Source organism: Lytechinus variegatus, chromosome 11 (genome assembly GCF_018143015.1).
Source record: "Lytechinus variegatus isolate NC3 chromosome 11, Lvar_3.0, whole genome shotgun sequence".
NCBI lineage: Eukaryota > Metazoa > Echinodermata > Echinoidea > Temnopleuroida > Toxopneustidae > Lytechinus > Lytechinus variegatus.
This window is the reverse complement of record NC_054750.1, coordinates 19,416,510-19,438,371: the sequence shown is the minus strand read 5'-3', so window position 1 is coordinate 19,438,371 and position 21,862 is coordinate 19,416,510. Positions and strand designations below refer to the sequence as shown.

General features: G+C 37.3%; 1 protein-coding gene across 2 annotated transcripts in view; it reads left to right on the top strand.

The window, feature by feature from the left end:
- The window catches only part of LOC121423774 (spindle assembly abnormal protein 6 homolog), a 34,918-nt gene that overhangs the window by 9,590 nt on the left and 3,466 nt on the right, over positions 1-21,862 (top strand). For both annotated transcript variants that reach the window (XM_041619261.1, XM_041619262.1), the window contains exons 6-17: positions 877-1,054; positions 1,426-1,503; positions 3,927-4,046; positions 4,389-4,505; positions 6,812-6,886; positions 9,849-10,043; positions 12,307-12,396; positions 14,920-14,973; positions 17,345-17,470; positions 19,120-19,201; positions 20,008-20,117; positions 21,287-21,453. In XM_041619261.1, the coding sequence (XP_041475195.1) occupies positions 877-1,054; positions 1,426-1,503; positions 3,927-4,046; positions 4,389-4,505; positions 6,812-6,886; positions 9,849-10,043; positions 12,307-12,396; positions 14,920-14,973; positions 17,345-17,470; positions 19,120-19,201; positions 20,008-20,117; positions 21,287-21,453 (1,392 nt within the window). The remainder of the gene's footprint in view (positions 1-876; positions 1,055-1,425; positions 1,504-3,926; positions 4,047-4,388; positions 4,506-6,811; positions 6,887-9,848; positions 10,044-12,306; positions 12,397-14,919; positions 14,974-17,344; positions 17,471-19,119; positions 19,202-20,007; positions 20,118-21,286; positions 21,454-21,862) is intronic.

Here is a 21,862-nt window from a genome sequence, read left to right as displayed (position 1 = left end):
TATTTCTTTTGTATTATAATATATGAAATATTCTAATTTTCTCATTGTCAAGTGATAATTAATTCCTCCCTGAACATGTGGAATTAGCATTTTTTTATTACTATATGGTCCAGTCAAGTTGGTCCTAATTGTCAAATCTATAAAAAAAATTAAATATTGAACAATTCAAACAATAAAAAACAAAAGAAATAGTGAGTGATGGACATCGACTGACTCACCTAGTTGTGCATATCACTGTTTTGTGAAAAATAAGCAAAACTTTGAAATGTCATAACTTTCTTATTTTACATCCGATTTTGATGAAATTTTCAGCACTATGCTAGTTTCATTTTTCTCTATTCAAGTCAGCATTTTTCCGGGGTGAACTTGACCTTTAAGACAAGGCGCAACGTAAAAGCTCTATCCCTGTTAGTCTTTAGACGGGTACTGAGCACTTGAAGAATGAGTTGAGCAGAACAAGACCCAGGCCGCAGCTGACGTACACTGATTAGACAAGTTACATAACTTTTATGTAAAATTTATACAATTAATTTTCATTGTCAGAAATTTACACAGAAATTGTCCCCCCCATCTTGAAATGAGAATATTCTTTTTGTTTTTGTTTCTTTTTTAGGGGCAGAAAAAAAATCTGTCGATCTTGCCTTACTCTATGCAGCATAGTAATATAAATATATATTTTTTTTTGGGGGGTGGGGGTGTTTTCATTATCATTCTTCATTTATATCTATTTTGAACATTATGGAAATGTTTGGAAACTATTCCAGGGATTAACAATAGCCAGTGTAGATTATTTTTACATGTGCAATTTGTTCATGGTGCTTTCATATATGTAATACCAACATCCCTATTTGGCTTTTTTTATTTTCATGCCCAAAGGTTTGTTCTTCAGCTGAACCAGTCCATGGACCTCGCTGGTTCGTCTCATGGTCTAGCTCAGCTAAGTGTCGTTGAGACCAATCCTTTCAAGCATCTCACTCATCTCTCACTGAGTCTTAAACCTGGCACAGATTCAGAAGTCAAAAGTTACTTAGCCAAGTGCCTCAAGTCGCTCCAGGTAACATTTCATACATGTTATTGATTATTTGTGTTGTAAGCAGCACTCAAGCATCTCGTACATCTCTCTTTAAGCCTCAAACATGGCCAAGACCCTCAAGAGTTACTCGGCTAAGTATCTCAAGTCGCTCCAGGTGACATTCCAGACACATAAAATAATTGATCTCACTCAGTCTCAAACCCTCAAGAGTTATTTAGCAAAGTGTCTCAAGTCCAGGTAACATTTCACTCTGAAAAGTAAAACAAATCTATTGGGCAATTGTCACAAAAAGATACAACTATATTAGGTGAAATATGATTCTTAATTTAGATAGCAATAAAAATAAAGTAATTTTGTTTCATTTTCAATTATGTTTTTTCAAAAATTCCCAGGATGATCACAATCAGCTTCAAACCCATCTAAGTACCAGAGAGACATCCCTCACGCATCAGCTGCAACAAACCCAAGAGGTAAATACTTCTCCACTGCCAGACAAATGGAAGCAAAGGACATATTAACCCAAATTGAGTTTCTAATGTTCCAAAGTAATTTCTTCTTCCAGGCAAATTTATTTTGAAGAACACTCATGCTGCTATGAGATATATGGCTGGTAAACACCATTATAATGCATTGGCAGACACAATTTTATAGGAAATTACATTTTTGTTGAATTGCTTTCTTTTGTAAAAAAAAAATGGCAGAATGTTCACGACAACCCAAGGTACCCAGCTGTGTGAACACACCATGAACACTTATACTGTGGAGGTTTTCAATGTGTAAAATTATCTTAAAGTTTTAAAATTTGGCAAGCATTTTAACACAGTGAATTACATCCCCATGTGGTCCAAACTGTGAACACACTGTGAACACACTGAACATACTGTTAATAATCGGCGAAAATACTTTGAGCATACTACTACCACACTGAACCTAGTGTGAACACAGTGCAAACACACAGTGGTGAACAGACTGCAAACCTACTGTTAACATACTACTACCACACTGTGAACATACTGTGAACACTGTGCAAACACACTGGTGAAAAGACTGCAAACATACTGTTAACATACTACTACCACACTGTGAACTTACTGTGAACACAGTGCAAACACACTGTGGTGAACAGACTGCAAACCTTCCGTTAACATACTACTACCACACTGAACTTACTGTGAACACAGTGCAAACACACTGGTGAAAAGACTGCAAACCTTCTGTTAACATACTACTACCACACCATGAACTTACTGTGAACACAGTGCAAACACACTGGTGAAAAGACTGCAAACATACTGTTAACATACTACTACCACACTGAACTTACTGTGAACACAGTGCAAACACTGTGGTGAAAAGACGGCAAACATACTGTTAACATACTACTACCACACTGAACTTACTGTGAACACAGTGCAAACACACTGGTGAAAAGACTGCAAACATACTGTTAACATACTACTACCACACTGAACTTATTATGAACACAGTACAAACACACTGGTGAAAAGACGGCAAACATACTGTTAACATACTACTACCACACTGAACTTACTGTGAACACAATGCAAAGACACTGTGGTGAAAAGACTGCAAACATACTGTTAACATACTACTACCACACTGAACTTACTGTGAACAGTGCAAACACACTGTGGTGAACAGACTGCAAACATACTGTTAACATACTACTACCACACTGAACTTACTGTGAACACAGTGCAAACACACTGGTGAAAAGACTGCAAACATACTGTTAACATACTACTACCACACTGAACTTACTGTGAACACAGTGCAAACACACTGGTGAAAAGACTGCAAACATACTGTTAACATACTACTACCACACTGAACTTACTGTGAACACAGTGCAAACACACTGGTGAAAAGACTGCAAACATACTGTTAACATACTACTACCACACCATGAACTTACTGTGAACACAGTGCAAACACACTGGTGAAAAGACTGCAAACCTTCTGTTAACATACTACTACCACACCATGAACATACTGTGAACACAGTGCAAACACACTGGTGAAAAGACTGCAAACATACTGTTAACATACTACTACCACACTGAACTTACTGTGAACACAGTGCAAACACACTGGTAAAAAGACGGCAAACATACTGTTAACATACTACTACCACACTGAACTTACTGTGAACACAGTGCAAACACACTGGTGAAAAGACGGCAAACATACTGTTAACATACTACTACCACACTGAACTTATTATGAACACAGTACAAACACACTGGTGAAAAGACTGCAAACATACTGTTAACATACTACTACCACACTGAACTTACTGTGAACACAGTGCAAACACTGTGGTGAAAAGACTGCAAACATACTGTTAACATACTACTACCACACTGAACTTATTATGAACACAGTGCAAACACACTGGTGAAAAGACTGCAAACATACTGTTAACATACTACTACCACACTGAACTTACTGTGAACACAGTGCAAACACTGTGGTGAATAGACTGCAAACCTTCTGTTAACATATTACTACCACACTGAACTTACTGTGAACACTGTGCAAACACACTGGTAAAAAGACTGCAAACATACTGTTAACATATTACTACCTCACTGAGCATACTATGATTACACAGAGAAAACACAATGAAAACAATGAATAATTATGAGCACAATGATTACACTGAGAAAACACTAAGAATACACTGAACACACTATGAACACCCTGAATACATTGTGAGCTTACAATGATTACACTGAGAAAACATTACGAATACACTGACCACACTATGAACACACTGAATACATTATGAGCACACTATAATCACATTGTGAACACAATGAAAACATGAAGAACACCTGTGAATGCACTATGTGACTCTTTATCTCCATAGTTACTCCAGACCCGGAGCAGTGAGCTTGAGAGATTAAAAGGTCAGTGGAGTAGTCAGTCTGATAGCCTTGAAGCAAAGCACCAGCAGGAACTTGCTGAAGAACGACAGAAAGCTCTAGAGGTATGTCTTAACCCTATCTAGGTCAGAGGCCCCCCCCCCCCCGCAAAAAATATTTTGACCGAGCCGCTTACAAATCGTGTCACAAATTGTGCTGTAACATAGTGTATAATAGATCAAAGATGTTTTTATCAGGCTTAATAAAATGAGAGGATTCATTGAACATTACATTGTCCTACTGCAAATAAATAGAAAGCAGTTTAGCAAGGGTGACAAGGGGTGGGGATATGTAAGATAATACAGGACAATATTATTTAATTCATTAAGGAATCATTAATAATAGGCACGTGGATTAATGAAATTTTTGAATCTAATCAAAATTCATTTATGTATTTGAATCTTCAGATGCAGAGAGATGTTGAGAAGCAGAGCTCGGCACAGTGTCAAGAACTGGAAGAGAAGCATAGAAAACAGAGCGAGAAGATGCAGTCTCGTATTGCAGAACTACAGGCTGTTAATAGGGTAAAACATCCACTCAGAATACTTTATTGACCCTAATAAGATTTAGCGCGATGTTTTTTGCGATAAATCCGCTGCACAATTTTTAACTCATCGCTCGCTGACTTTTTACTCTAAAGTAACTTTTGAGACCAAAATTGCGACCACTGGGTACCAAAATTCTGCAACATTTCTTAAGCGCATGCAGACCCAAAATTGCTCAAAACCGTGAATTTGTATGCAAGTCCAATGCAAATAGTGTTTTTTTCCAAAAGCCATAAATGTATTGTAATTTCATCTTGTTAATGGTCAAAACAATGTCTCCGACAATTTCCAATAAAAAACAAAAAGTAGAAAATTGAAGAAATATGTAAGAAATTTAGAAAACAATAAAATACATATGAAATCAATGTGATGTTGAAATTTCTTAGAAATGCACTTGATAAGATTTCTATAAAGAGTCTGTGAAGTAAAAATTAACATTTTAGGGGCATTATTTAATTAGAGTAAACTTTGATTTTAAAAATAATTTAGCATACTTAATTAGCAATGAGATGTTTCACAAAATTTGATCTTTGTAGATTGTACTATGGGTAACGCGTGTGCCAATTTATGTCGCAATTGCGCGAACGATGGCTGAGATAAGTTTTGTGAAAAATGAGGTGAAACTTAAACGTCATAACTTTCTTATTCTGCATCTTATTTTGATAAAATTTTTAGCATTATGCTTGATTGATTTTTCTCTGTTGATTAAAATCAACATTTTCTGGGGGTGAACTTGACCTTTCATGACACAGCTAGCACAGATATATCACTCTCCTAAATTTTCACCAGTAATGACTGATTCCCCATTACAGCTCCACCAGGACACTGTAATATAAAGATTAGAAATCAATCATGGGGGCTGATTCCTACGATATATTGTATTGATTATTGTGACTGATTTGTTTAGCTTTATGATTGATTGCTAAGCTTCATGTTGCATGGTCCAGCTTCTAATCAGGGGATTATATTTCCTGCATGATGGTCAGGGAAACTATAATTCATTAACCCTTTGAACCCGATGGGCTGGAATAACGGCCGCACAGTGAACTTACAAATACCCGATAGGCCAGAATGAAGTCATGTGACTTGAAAAACGGGTTCTAAATTGTCGCACGCGCCACAAACCGTCCTAGCTGCGCACTTAAAGGCGTAAGTTACTTTCGCAGAAAACACATTTACAGAAAAGTTTTTTTTTAAACCAGCTATAAGTGCACCTACAAGGAGAGCAAATTATTTACCAGTGTCTTTGTTAAAAAGTTCAGGTTCCAAAGTTTCATCCCGTATCTTTATATTTTCTTGAAGTTAATTATTTACGCCACAGTGAGCAAAGTAACAGAGAGGACGGTTCGGGGAATAGATGCAGTGCGCTTAACTTTCGCATCAAATTGCTTAGAGAGGACGGTTCTTGGTGCGTGCGACGAAATGTCAGGTGATCGTTTTAAAATGTCATCTTTCTAGGAAGTTTGGGAATATTCGGTCGATAATTTCAGTCAAGATTGGTATTGATTTCGGAAGGCTTTAGCATAAAAATTGGCCAAAATGTACTCCTCTAATGAGGAGGTTTTTGTGGCATGTGCGGTAATACACGGCGTTATAGAGGGTGAGTCACATGCTTAATATGGGGAAGCTATTGATAAATCTTTAATACTTCATTTAAATCAGTGTTTATGAGGATAAAACAGACACCAAAGATTATATTTTGTCTGTAGACTATGTCTACAGGAAGCTAAACAACTTCACTTGGGTCAGGCCGGGTACCAGTGAGAGGCTTGAATCATGGGATTTTGTGAATGTGGTAGATACGTGCTAATAATTCAGGGTATGGGTCACGGCTGCCTAAAATGATTCAGGGTTCAAAGGTTGGAAAAATGTCAGATGAGACTTTCCAATACAGGGGCTCTTGTAAAGCTTATGGAGCTATTTTTAACTATAATTCATTTTACCTGATGGTTTTTTTCTTTTCCTTTTTTATTCATAATAAATTAAAACTTTTATTGGACCAATTAGCAATGTAGAATTGACTTGTTTGAAATTATGTTATCTAAATTGAAATTTATTAGGAACATTCATTTACTTTCAGAGTGATTCGCATGTGTTGTCATGTATATTGGGTGAAATATATTGACTTGTCAAAACAGGTAGATCATTTTAGGAGGAGAGAAAAGATAGGGGGTTGATGAGTTGATACCCTGGATTACTTAGTCCCATCTGTTCTTAATTCACATTCACAACTCTTTTTGGGTATGCAACCATATTTTTGTTTTCCATTTATCATTTTGTTTTAGGAGATGCATGAAAGAAGGCAAGCACAGGAATCCACCATCAAAGAGCTCCGAAGTAAATTGCACATGCTTGAAGAGGTACTGTATATGACAATTGATAAAACGATTGTAAATAATGAAATTCTCAGGAAAAAGATTCCAATACCATGAGGATAAAGGATGGCAAACTCATGCTAAATACGGCAGATGGGTTCAATGTGCAGATAGTTCACTTATCTATTATATTTAAACATTGGATGTTTCATATTCAAATTTTTTTTTGTGAAAATTGTTTTTTTTTTTGGTGAAATTCTGTGATTTCTTTTCATTTTTCTGTATTGCGGAAATCAGGGGACTCCATCATGTTTCTTTAATGAATCTGGAGCATTTTTTATTGCTTTTGTCCAATACATGTGATTCTGCCCAAGTCAACTATCTTGGGACCTCAGAAATAACTTTAGTACTTAAAATAACACACACTCTGCAGGATCAGGGCCCTGTAACATACAAAGTTACGATCAATTATTTAGCGTAAATGAAAGTCCAGGTAATCCATGTACAAATAGTTACAATTGATGGAAAATGTTTTGCATATCTGTTTTTGGTACACCCCCTATTTTGACATAAGGCAGGTCGATTTATGTAAACTTCCCTAATCATGTGCCATTTCTGCATTGGTATACGTCACACATCAAGTTTTGTTAAAATATTTTTGGTCTCCAATTATGTTGCTGCTAATGTGTACAGGAGGAAAGATGAGAGGTGAACAGGGACCCGCCTTACAAAGAGTTGCGATTGATTCAGTCAGTCACAACTATGCACGGCCAGCAACGTCAACATCTACGTTTGTTCAAAATATTTTTGAACTATGATGTATGTTCATGCACTCATCGTTTTCTTGAAAATTCACTGTGCTTCTCTTTGTTAATAAAGGACATTGTTCAAATTTCCTGTAGAAAAAATTATGACACTGATGGATCATTTTCATAGAGTTACGATTGATTGAATCACTTGTAACTCTTTGTAAGACTAGACACAGTCAGAAATAATTCTGAGTGTACTGGGGCATTGCAATAAACTTATTATGAAAATGTTCAATTTGAGTGTAAGTCTCTAAATCGAGCATAATGTGGCATGGGGAGAAAGTTGAGTTTCAGGGATCTTTTACTCCTTGGCATATCACTTATCATTTATTCTGTGTTATTTCCCCGATCTTAACTATTGCAATATTATTCGGTTTAAAGGAAACCAAACCCAAGAAGAGAAGCAATCTTATTGGAAAGAGTAAAATGAGAGGAACAATTTTAAAAAAGTTTCATCAAAATCGGTTATGAAATAAGCAAGTTATGGATGATTAAAAAGTCTTGTACTTTCTATGTGGATCCTCAAATTGGCAAACGTGCTTCAAAATGGCTGATTTTGTGGACAACTCTCCATTTGTTTTGTACACATATTTTCAGATTTTCCAATTTATTTTACATATTTCGCATTATCTCCTGACCTTGACATATATGGTGTGGATTATATTTTCCCATGACATATGTTGTGCTCAGAAGGAGGCAAGATGCAATTTGAAAGAAAATTTGTGTACAAAACAAATGGAGAGTTGTCCACAAAATCAGCCATTTAGAAGCATGTTTGCCAATTTGAGGATGCCCATAGAAAGTACAACAAGAGTTTTCAAACTCCTATAACTTGCTTATTTCATAACCGATTTTGATGAAACTTTTTTAAAATTGTTCCTCTCATTTTACTCTCTCCAATAAGATTACTTCACTTCTTGGGTTTTGGTTTCCTTTAACGCCTTTAAATCAAGCTTTCCTAAATTGTTTATTTTACAAAAGAAGGCAGTTGTTTTACTAACAAAGTCTCATTATATGAGTCCAAGTGCGCCACTTTTGTGAAGCGCCACTATTTATTAAGCACAAGATTTTACCTTTATTTGAGTTAATACATTTAAATACATGGATCTTTATGTTTAATTTTCATAAAGGCACCCTCCGAGAAAATTTATCACATATGATTCAAACAACTCTCAAATTCATAATTTCCCTACAAGACAACAGCAATTTTACACATTCCTTTTTCTAAAATTTTATTCGTAATTAGATCAGATATAATAGGGGCAAAAGGATAGAATTCACTCACAGATGATACTAGAAATATTTCAACATTCGCAAGATTCAAGATTCTTTTATTGGTCTATGTACGCATACAAAGAAATTTGGTTTCCAATGGCTTTAACAATAAGTATACACAAAGAAAGTCATTTTTATTCCGATCTTCAAAAGATTCATATCTCCCTCTGTAATTTCATCTCTTTTCTCATATCTTCTGGTCAGTCTTGTATGTTTATCATTGTGTGTGTTTTGTTTGTTTTTAACTGTTTATGAAATTCTTGTACTTGTAGGGCCCCGATTATAAGCAGTCTTGCTTGTTAGGGGTCCTGACCATTTATATGTCCTTTACCTTTTGTAATGTTCTGTATTGTTATTTGTTTTAGTTCATTTCTGTAAATATTTATATATTTTTAGTGGTCAATGAAATTGAACTGAATTTTCAATAATTAATCAAATTGAGTTGCAACTGAATGCAGATCAATTACTATTTTGCATTAAATAAAAGGATCTACACTTGATTTGGTATTGATCATAAATCTCTTGTACTTCCCCAGTCCCCACAAGTCTTCAGCCCAGAGTCTTCGGATCCAGGGTAAAGTCAATATGTAGTCAAGAAAAAATAATAAATACACTGCCCCCCCCCCCCCCCGGACGAGTCACAGCCCAAACCCACAACCTATGCATGGGACGTATCCGTGCCCCCCTGACGAGTCACAAGTGATCCATAACAAGCTTTCTTTTTTTTTGCTTGTCAATTTTTTTTTCTGATACGCAATCCTATATTTGTGGTTGAAGACCTTTTTTTCTTTTTTTTTTGCTTCTCAAAATTTTTGGCGGACGAATTTGCCCCCCGTGAAAAAATCTTAGGTCTGCCACTGTTGAAACTCAAACATGATTTCATGTGAATTCTAAGCCCCCTTCGTCTTTCCTCCCAACGGTAGGACTATCAGCGTGCTCAGAGAGAGTTGCAGTCTACAAGACGTCACACAGACCGCCTTGAGACTGAACATACTGACCGAGAACAGACCGTTGGTCAGCTTACCACTCGTCTAGCTGTCCTTGAACAGGAAGTCCGAGACAAGCAAGCCCTTGCTGACAAATCGGCTCAATTACTAGAGGCAGCAAGTGAAAGCAAGGTAATTTTTTTAATTCAATCTTCACATCAGTTTTCATGAACAGCATTATTACATGAACTACTTGTGGGAGTCCAGTGGCAGTCGTACGTTTTTGACACCTGTTTGCCTGTTTCGGCCAGAGAGCATAAGATAATGTATCGTTCTCTGGTAGGACGGGTGTTAGCTATGTGTGACTAGTACTGTGCAAGTAGGTTGCACGATTGCATTGTCCTATTTCTCTCTGACTTCTCTTTTATTAAATCTTCTATTTTTTTCTCTCTTTTATCCTCTATGATCTCATTCTCCCCCTTTCCCTCTCTCTCTTTTCTTCTCGTACAGTTGTGCAATGCATATTTTAACAGTTATGATTGTTTGTCAAATGTATTATTTATGCCATTGTTTAATATTGTATTCATGTTCGTAACTTTATGCCCGAAAGCAAATTTTGTGTATTTTTATGCATGACAAATTATCTTGAATATATTGTAGCAGGCAATTTAATTTTTTTTTTTTGGGGGGAGCTATTTTTAGAAATATCTTGCATTGCGTTGATTTGCAACATATCTCTATTATTGCTCTATAATGGAGCGTTGTGGCCCAGTGGATTAGTCCTCGGACTTTGAAACAGGGTCGTGGGTTTGAATCCCAGCAACGGCGTAATTTCCTTCGGCAAGAAATGTATCCACATTGTGCTGCACTCGACCCTGGTGAGGTGAATGGGTACTCGGTATGATTTTTTCCTTGATTTTTTTAGCGCCTATATGACCGCTCAGCTACAGCCGGGGTAATGATAATATACCAAGTATATTTCGGCGCCTTGAGCACATAATCACTGTGGATTTGGCACTTTAGAAATACTCTATATTATTATTATTATTGCAATGAATATTTTGAATGTTTTGAGTGGGGATTTGCAATGAATGGGGATTTCCAGTGCTTTTTTTTTTTTTTTAGTTTCCAGTGCTCATTTTATCTTTTTAGCATTTTGATGGCTAAATCACACTCAGCCCCCATGTAATTTGTTCCCTGGATAGCATGGATTGGGTACGTAGTGTAGCGGTTTTGACTCTTGCCTTGTAATCAGAGGGTCGTGTGTTCGAATCCCACCATGGCCTAGCGTCCTTTGGCAAGACGTCAATCCACAATTTGCCACTCTCCAGCCAGGTGTTAAATGGGTAGGGGAAGGCGGGGTAAGTTGTGACAGTTTTTGCTTTTTGCATGTTAGAATTGATATGATTAATAATCTTGTCAAAATAAGTACCTTGCCTTGAAATTTAATTCTTCTGAAATATTTTCCACCTATATATAACTTTCTATCCCCACACTGAAAGTCATCGTGACCTTTGAAAAAAACGATGTCAAATGGCTCAACTTGCCCCATATATGGGGTAAGTTTGAGCCACCTTCTGGGGTAAGTTGAGCCACAAAAACTATGTACAAAATGTATGAGGGGAGAACCAGCATGTCAATTTTTTGTTTAAAGTCTTTTCACTTGCTAATTCTCTATGAATACTAACATCCTTTAAAAGGAAAAGAGCATTCATGTAAATTTGCTCCTTTCAGCCAGCATTTCAATCGATTTTTATGGTTTGTTTGTTTTTTAAGATACATTACCATAGGATTTACCATGGCTCAACTTGCCCCATGCTGTTTGGCTCAACTTACCCCAGTCCGTACTTAGTGCGATAATTTTGTATCCACACATTTATTATGCATCCATCATATAAAAGACTATGACAAGAATGAAGATCCATACCTGGACTAATAATGTTGTTATCATGTCTTTATTGTATTTAAAGACGTGTGTGTTTATAAAGCACTTATCTATTTCACACTCTTTTTTACTTTTTTGGCTGAAATTCATATTTTTCCCTCTAAAAAACTACTTTTTGTTTCAAAGTTGAAAACAATATGGTGGGGTTAGAGGTTATGCTATGGGCCATCAATACATGACACCACCACAATGTCGGACTCATTCATTATTGACCTGGGGCTGGTGGCTCAACTTGCCCCTATGCTCAACTTACCCCGCCTTCCCCTACCCGGTAGGATGTGAAAGCCTATGTAGTATGCCTAGCAATTGAGTCTTGGAACTCTTGTTGGAATGCTCCCCAGGGAGTGGAGAAGGTGCATACATTGTATGCGGGCATGCAAGGATCCGATGACCGGGGTAATAATATATCTGTAAAGTGCTTAGAGACGCCGCTCCGATGCGTTAAGCACTATATGAATGCAGAATATTATTATTACCCATTCTTTGATAATTCATCATTTTCTTTCTCAGGCTCAACTTGAGGAGAATCTTCAGCAGAAGCAAGCCCTCCTTGTCAAACTTGAAAGCACTGTCAAATCAACATCTAAAGAGGTTTTGAAGGTATGCAGATAGAGGGAAAGTTCACCCTGAAGAAAAGTTTGTTATACAAATAACTGAAGAAATAATAACAAAATATTGGTGAAGGTTTGAGGAAAATCCAGTGAAGATTAACCCTAAATAGACTGGGCTATTTCAACGCCCAAAAAGACTGGGGGGCTGATTCAGCCCCCCCTTATGATCTTGGCCGTTGATCGCGCGATCGCGACGAAAAATGGCACATGCGTTACCCATGGCATTATCTACAAAACTATGATATCAAATTCTGCAAAACTATGATATCAAATTCTGCAAATAATCTCATGTCTTAATTATGCTAATTTATGCGTAAAATCATAAGTTTGCTCTAATTAATAAAACAATGCCCCTTAAATGCTAATTTTTGTTTCACATACTCTAGATAGGCATCTGATCAAATTTATTTTGAAAACATTTTAACATCACATTTATTTTCTTATGTATTCTATTTTCTAAATTTCTTATGTATTTCTTTGTTTTTTGCCTTTTTGATTTTTATTGTTTTATTTTGACCATAAAAAAGATAAAATTAATTGATTTTAAGCAGTAAAAGGAAAAATAATGATACATTTATGAATTATGGCTAAAAACACTATTTGCATTGGATCTGTACACAAATTCACGTTTTTGAGTAATTTTTGGTCTGCATGCACTTACGAAATGTTGCGTGATTTCGGAACCGCGTACCCGGGATTCACAATTTTGGTCTCAAAAGTTGCGCGAAACTTGAATGTAAAAAGTCAGCGAGTGATGCATTCAAAAAAATTTGCGCGGCAGATTAATCGCGAAAAATGTCGAGGGGTGGGCTGAATCAGCCCCCCCCCCCCCCCGTCTTTTTAGGGTTAAGGAAAATGTTAGAATTTTAAAGTAGAAATATATTGCCAATTCCCCCCAAAATGTTGAATTATATATCAAATTAAAGCAGAAAATAAGAAGAAGACGGTGGTGTGCTTCATTTATCATATAGACAGATGAAATTCAGTTAATTGATAGTTACAGAGTTTTTTCTCTGAATGATTTGAAATTGGTGATTTTTGATGACGTGTATGCTAGTACGAGAGACATGAATCGCTCTCCACTTCAAGTTCCACTTGGTGCAAAACCTGTTGTGTGGGTACGTTTTCTCCACATTGTCACTGAATACAACATGGAAGAAAACCCAGAAATTTGTCCAGCTTTGGATTTCGAAATTGATGAATTTGAAGAAGAGACTGATGAAGATTCTAGCTCTAGGTAACAACAAAGCAAAGTGACGTGGATGAAGGTGACTTTGGGGAATTATGCTGGTGATGGTGAGTCAGACCAACTTGCAGAGTCGCTACCAACTCGCATGCAACTACAGTCTACACCGTGCATACTGCACCACCAAATTCATGAATATCAAGTCTATGACCACGTTCAGACAGAGTCTCTTCACTCACTCACCACATTGACATTTTTTGAGACGTACAATATTGTTTAAATTGTACTTACAAACAAGCGAAAATATCCGAACCAAATAATTTTTGAAGGCAAATCAAGTCATGAATAGCAGCAGATGATATGCACAGATGATGAACTTCACGTGGCTGGGATAGATTCTCGCCCGTTCTGTTAGATCGATCGAATTTGATCTCATTTTGACAAAATTACGAAATTCAGGGAATTCTATTTTCATATTGAAATTTGGTATAAAACGCCAATGATTATTTTTCTAATTACGATAAAACCTCAGTTGAAGCAAATAGTTAATTCAGTCTTAAAGAGAAATTCCAGTAGTTGCAGTGAACAGTGATTTCATGAGAAAGTCTGTAAAACAAGGCTTAATTGTCAGTATATCATCGAGTATCTAGATCTGGTACAGTTACATAAACTGAACTTTGTGAAATCTTGAAATCTACGCTGAAAAATGTTCACACTGAAGATCACCAACACAGATAGGCACATGTGGGACAGTGTATTAATATTGCTGGAATAAAGACCCGACGGAAGTGACCGAATCCGCGCTTATTTTGCTTATTTCTCAGCAATTACACAATTTTTTCCAGAATCCTTTGGTACATATTTTTTATTCATACAAACAAACACTTCAGTGGTCATTGTATTAGATTCTGTAAAAAGTCATTTTGAGGTCGTTACCAAAACTGGAATTTATCTTTAAATTAAAATTACATGTAGATATAAAAGATCATCCGCAACATGCGTAGCTCACATGCAATTGTAAAGATAGCTAGCTTGCTCGTCTCGCTGAGAAAGTATGCACGTACAGCACCGCTCTCAATCAGCAAGGCGAGCTAGCTCTCTTTTTGTCTGTTTGTTTACAATCGCATGAGAGATTGTATGTTGCGGATGATCTTTTACATCTTATTTTAATTTACCTCAACTGTATGCTTCAACAAAAGTTTTATCGTAATTAAAAAAATAGTTACAGGTGTTTTTTTTTAGCATGATTCAGTCTGTTCTCTTGACAGCACAGGTGCATGTATTAATGTTAATTTTGCAATATTTCAATTTGTTTTCGTACAACAGGGAAATGAGATCATACGGAAATTACAGGGAGAACTGAAATCAGCAGCAGCAAAGGTAAAGATATTTCATGGATCTCCTTTTAACCCTTTGAACCCTATTGGTATCCCGGCCTAGCAATGAACTTGCAAATACCCAATAGGCCGGAATACCGACCTGAAGCCTCCAGACTTAAAAAAACATGGGTTCTAAATATCAGGTGATCGTTAAAATATGATGTCATCTTTCTAGTACGTAGAGGGATAATTGTTTGATGATTTCAGTCAAGATTGGTATTAATTTCTGAAGGTTGTAGCATCCAAAATGGTCCAAATATGCTTCTCTACTGCAGAGTATCATGTGGCATGTGCATCAATACACTGTAATACACAGCAGGTCACCTGCTGACTAAGGGGAAGCGGTTGATAAGTCTGACTACAGTCAAAGCAGTGATTTTGAGAAAAGGTCTGACACAGGCCTTATACGTTTTCTGGGCCGAGATTGGTAGAGAAGGGGGGTGGGGGAGGACGGGAGGAGAGTCAATTTGACCTACCCCTTCAGATCTCGGCCGTAAAAGGTTCCGATCAATGCAACATTTTGTACAGACGTAAAGACACATGTCTTTACATAGTTTTTTATTGCCTGCAGAATTCTAGTGTTCATGCAAGGTAGATGTTTAGTTTTAAATTTCTATTATCATATCAATCAAATGAGATATATTAATGCCAAATCTTTGGCAAATAGTATAGTTTTGAATCACTGTGCCAGTACTATTTTCAGTGATGATGATGATGCACATTTTTATAGCGCCATATATCTGTCAAAGACATTCAAATGCGCATTGGAGGAGCCAACCAATCTCAGAGATGCCAACCCTCATCGGGAGGCTCCCGAAAATTCATCCCAACTCCCGCCCTTACGATAACCATCCTTATCCTCCCGAAATTACGATTTTTTTGCATTGATCAAATTGGATTGGAAGGACATGTATCGTCTGCTAACTTTAGCATGTAGTAACTCCATTACGTTCGCTGCTACTAAATTCTGTGTGAAAAGTAGACAAATAAGGAGCAGCGAAAAGCTGGTGCATGTGATATGCCCAACGGGAATCTACTGTGCACCAGGCCGGTAGGCCCGGCTAGCTTCGCGAGGCGTGTGCGCTCGCGGCCACTGGATTTGTCGAGTCGTGCGGTGGAATATCGGTGTGTGATTTCGGCGTATTGATAGGTTGATATTGACACGAAATGGCGGAAAATCAACAAAAGAAGACCAAGAAATGGTCTCAGAAGTATAAGACTGAATACAGTCTCCAGTTCCTGTTTGTTCGGAAGTCGGAAAGAGGGATTTACCATGCATTTTGCGCAATTTGCAGCGTGGACATTTCAGTTTAGCAGGGAGGTCGTGATGATAATTCGGAAGCACTTTCATTCGGGAGCAAACGGCATAGCCATAGGCCTACGGACATTGCGATGACAAGATCTTCGAGCTCCACTAGTACCCTGTTGTCTTTATTTCACCAAGCAAGGGACCAGCGCTGAGCTTTTCTTTACTGGATTTATAGTGGAACATAACCTGCCTATAGCCGATAGTGATAATTCATCCTTATTATTGTTGTTGAACAGGTACTTCTTTTGTCCCCTCATTTTTTATTTACAATGTGAAAATGCATATTTGATATTTTTAATGTTAAAAAAGTGGGAACAATGTTTATTTCAAAACATGTGAAATGCCCCAAAATAAGGGTCAGATTGCACCAGAGAGCATCTAGAAACCCAGAGCTTCCAGGGCCCTAAGGCGGGCCCTCAACCCCGGCCACAAGGGTCGAGCGCTCCGCGCTCTAGATGTGCGCTACGCGCACATAATTTGGTGGCGGTTGCAAATCCTCCCTAATTCTGATTTCCAAAAGTTGGCATCTCTGCAATCTGGGTCGCCAAGATTGGCGCGCAGACAAAACTGTGACCCGTAGGTCTTTCCTCCCAATAACTGGTTGGGGAATGCAGGTGGACCACTACACCGAGGTTTCCCCCTACACTTATTTGAATAGTGCAGTGGGTTCTTAACATGCCAAGGTGGTGATTCTCTACACGGGGTCTCCATGTAACGTCCTATTCGAGGGATAGAGTATTTTCCACTGGAACATAGCCTGCATCTATGAAACAGAGGAGAGACGTTTACACACAACGCACTGGCTTCAGCCATCTGCACGGGGTGGACTCGAACCCATGATCTTTGGTTCGACGGGCAGACGCTTTACCGACTGAGCCAACTTCGCTCTCTTCGCAGTGAGCATGTAGGAAACTGAAAAATCTTATTGAGATATTTTGCATGGTCACCCCTCTCCCCTCCCCCCAACTTTCAGCTCAGCCCCTCCCCACTTTCCAAACCACTCCATAGACCCTGCTGTAAGGGGGTCTGTATTGAAAGGGTTGTTTTCATTTGATTTGAATAGATGAAGCTAAAGAACACAGTGACGAGCAAACAAGAGAAGTTGATTGAAGAGAAAAGTCAGACGTTACACTCTACCCAAGAAGAGAGAGACAAGTTAAAAAGAACATGCGACGCTATGGAGGCAGAGGTAAATATGATTATTATAAGATTAGATGGTTCAGAGTGGGATACAAGATATATTCCATGAGTTAGGAAATATTGCACGAATTGAAGATGAGTGCAATATTGGCTCTTTAAGAATGACATATTTCCTGGTATCCCATGAAAAAAGGCTATCTAATTATCTTTAATGGTTTATCATTAACCAATGAGAGCAAGGAAAAAAAAACACCTTCCTATAAGTTGCTGGAAAAAAAAAATACACTTCACATTGTATCATTCATGAAAATTTCAATTGCCAAAATTTATTTTGATTGAATTGGAAACTATCAAGAGAATATATAATCGTGAATGGCCTTTGGCGGAGGAACCTTCAGGTCACAGTGATTAAGTTTGCTCTCCTCTTCCCTGGCCACCTACTGATGCACTGGGCAAACTGCTATCAAATATTGCATGCACCTGTATGATTTTTATGTCATTTTATTGTCTCACCTGCGAAGCAGAGTGAGACTATAGGCGCTGCTTTTCCGACGGCGGCGGCGGCGTCAACATCAAATCTTAACCTGAGGTTAAGTTTTTGAAATGACGTCATAACTTCGAAAGTATATGGACCTAGTTAATAAAACTTGGCCATAAGGTTAATCAAGTATTACTGAACATCCTATTAGAGTTTCATGTCACATGACCAAGGTCAAAGGTCATTTAGGGTCAATGAACTTAGACCATGTTGGAGGGATCAACATCGAAATCTTAACCTGAGGTTAAGTTTTTGAAATGTCATCATAACTTAGAAAATATATGGACCTAGTTCATGAAACTTGGACATAAGGTTAATCAAGTATCACTGAACATCCTGCACGAGTTTCACGTCACATGACCAAGGTCAAAGGTCATTTAGGGTCAATGAACTTTGGCCGAATTGCGGATATCTGTTGAATTCCCATCATAACTTTGAAAGTTTATGGATCTGATTCATGAAACTTGGACATAATAGTAATCAAGCATCACTGAACATTCTGCTATATTGAACTGCGTGGTGCAGGTGAGACGGCCAGAGGCATTCCACTTGTGTAATTATTAATATTACTCTGTAATTTTGAATTGCCGAATGAATAATGAATAAATTGAGGGGAACATCAAATATGTTGCCTGCAACAGAATCATATTGGTCCGAGTCTCTAGACGAGGGTAATATGGTTCTTTTAAAGGCAGTATATTTGATGTTCCCCGAAAGCAGAGCCAGTTAATACTTTAATTATCATCCAGATCAGATATCTAGAGCAAAAATGTCAAAATGGAGATATTCCTTTTAAGAATAAAAATTCTGTTGTGCCATGTCATGTGATCCGATTTGGACCAATCAGAGTACAGAACATTCTTGGGAGTTGTATAGTACTGAATGTCAGTATTTAGTACCAAAAATGAGAACACTAGTGATAGTTTCATGCAAAATACTGATTTCTAAAATTTTATATCTTGTCCTATGGTATTTCTCTGAAAATCCTGATTTCTTCACCAAAATAATGATTTTCAGCTTTTAAAATACTGATTCATGTTCTTGTTCCAGTTGGCAGCTCTGAAAAATTAGGTAGGGAATACCAAACCTAATTTCATGTCAATTTGTATCAATAGATTAAAATGCCTTTTTATTTTGTTGTTTGGAATGTTGACTTTCAGAATGAAAGATTGAAGGATGCTCTAGAGAGGACAACAGGCAAACTTGAGGAAAGCAAACAATTACTCAAAACTAATGAAAATGGTGAGTTATGCTGAAAATGACAAACAATATGCCTGGTATATGCCTCGCGATGGCTGGCGAAAGGCATTTTAAAAATCTTTTTCTATGGTATCTGATAGTAAATCATATATACCCTTCGTGTTTGAGTTCATACACTTTCTGAATTAAGAGCTGCGATTATTCAAATTTGTGCAGAAATTTTAAACATGTTTAAAATTTCCTGACGAATTGAAAAATCTTGGGTCATCTGTTTGAATTCGCATCTCTTTAGTCTGTGGTAATCGTTTGCTTATCGTTCATGTGTTATTGTCGCACATAGTCTCTCCTCGCGATTTTGCCAAAGTGGACCGATCTGAAAGAACATTTAACTAAGAAACACGATGACACAAGAGTACAAGAACGCCTTATCTGTTCTCTCGTCTTCGTTTCTAATCGCACGCCATATCAAACTATTGCTCACTGTTCGTTCGTCTTTTGGGTGATATCACCCCTTCGCTCGTCTTCAGCTGCAATATACTCAAAGAGGTGAACCCAAAAATCGATATCCTTCACATGTCATATTTATTCTTCGCTTACCGTTCGTTGATAAAATTTGACAATAGATATTGTTCGCAAAATTTGACAGAAATTTTATTTGAATTTGTTGAGTTCGCGTGCATTTCGTGCAGCTTTCCCATTCGTCACCCTTCGTCCACCTACATTTGGACAGGTGTGAGGGGGCTTTTAGGTCTTAACTTGTTTAACTTTGTTTTAACTACATGTAGTTTTACATTTAACTTGTTTTGATGTATTTCAATTTGTGTTTATCTATTTTAACTCTGTTTTAGTAATCAATTGGCTAAACAAGCAGGTTAATGAGGTTCACCTCTCTCAGCGCCATGGTACGTTTGAGCCGTCATCTCGACCACCACCTGTCACATCTTATAAACCTGCAGGGGTAAGTAAGGTTTCATCAATATTTTATTTTAGTGAAAGGACAAGTCCACCCCAACAAGAAGTTAATTTGGATAGAAAGAGAAAAATCCATCAAGCATAACACTTAAAATTTCATCAAAATTGGATGTAAAATAAAAGTTATGACATTTTTAAAGTTTTGCCTAATTTCACAAAACAGTTATATGCAAATCCTGGTCGGTATGCAAATGAGCAGACTGATGACATCATCCACTCACTATTTTATTGTGTATTTTATTATATGAAATATTCTAATTTTCTCCTCATTGTCAAGTGAAACAAAGATTAATTCCTCCCTGAACATGTAGAATTAGCATTGTTTAATACTATATGGTTCAGCCAAGTTGGTCGGTATTGTCAAATCTGTAAAAAACGAAATATTGTAAAATTCAAACAATAAACAAAGGAATTAGTGAGTGAGGGACATCATCGACTGTCTCATTTCGCATGTCACTGAGTTGTGCATATAACTGTTTTGTGAAAAATACCGGTAAGTGAAACTTTGTCATAATCATAACTTAAAACATAATAAAGTCATAACTTTCTCAGTTTACATTCAATTTTCATGAAATTTTTAGCATTATGCTAGTTTGATTTTTCTCTACTTTTTCAAATAAACAATTTTCTGGGGTGGACTTGACCTTTAAACAAGAACGCTTCATTCAGGGGTGCATTTCATGAAACCAGTGATTCATACAGACAACTGTCAAAAGCTACAAAAGAGTTAGTGAACCCCACCCCAATATGCACTCCTTCATGTCGATTATTGAACGTAGATAACAACATTATGCAATATTTTGTAACGTTGCTATATTCTGCAAGCCCAAAGAAACACTTTATTGAATGTAATATTTTATCACTGACTTCACAGTTAAATATGTAGAACATGATAGAACTTGAACACTTGAAATATATTCATTTTCGGGTGGGGTTCGCTAATTTTTGAGCACCACTGTATTTTGTTTTGTTTTTATTTTTGTTCTTGACTATCGTCCCAAAATTACCATTATACTGACATGAAAACAAGAAGAAGAAGAATTAAAGCTCCTTTTTAGGCTCTATCCTTTAACAATAAATTGTTGTTACTTTACAATGTCCATTTAGTGGACCATGGAATCAAAATTTCATTAATTATCATCTCTCTCTTTGTAGGTACAATATCCATCAATAGGAGCTAACAAAGGAGTGCCTCCTACCACCAGCACCACCGCTGCTCTACCCCGCCACGCCCTTACCTCCACCCCATCAGCGAATCCCAGTGTCCCTCTCAGCACTCCTCACTCCGGTCTCAGTGCTATCCAGCATACCTCTCATGCAAGGTAAGAAAAAGCAACCAATATTTGCATTTTTAAACGTGAATGAAGTCATAAGTTGTATTTGCTGTGAAAGTAGAACCCAGCGACCATTTATAACCCTAAAAGGCCCGGGGGGGTGGGGGGGAGTGAGATCCCCCTGACATTTCTTGTAATAAATCCCACGCAACTTATGAATTTGTGATGCCTGGGGGCCGTTTCATAAAGCTGTTCGTAAGTTAAGAGTGACTTTAAGAACGACTGGTGAACCCTTCTTACGCGCTTAACCATCGCCAATTCGATATACCATTTACCATAAGAAAGGATCACCAGTCGTTCTTAAAGTTGCTCTCCATTTACGAACAGCTTTATGAAACACCCACCTGGGTATGCTGTTACGAAATTAGGCAACATTATGTAAGTGCATGTCGGACCA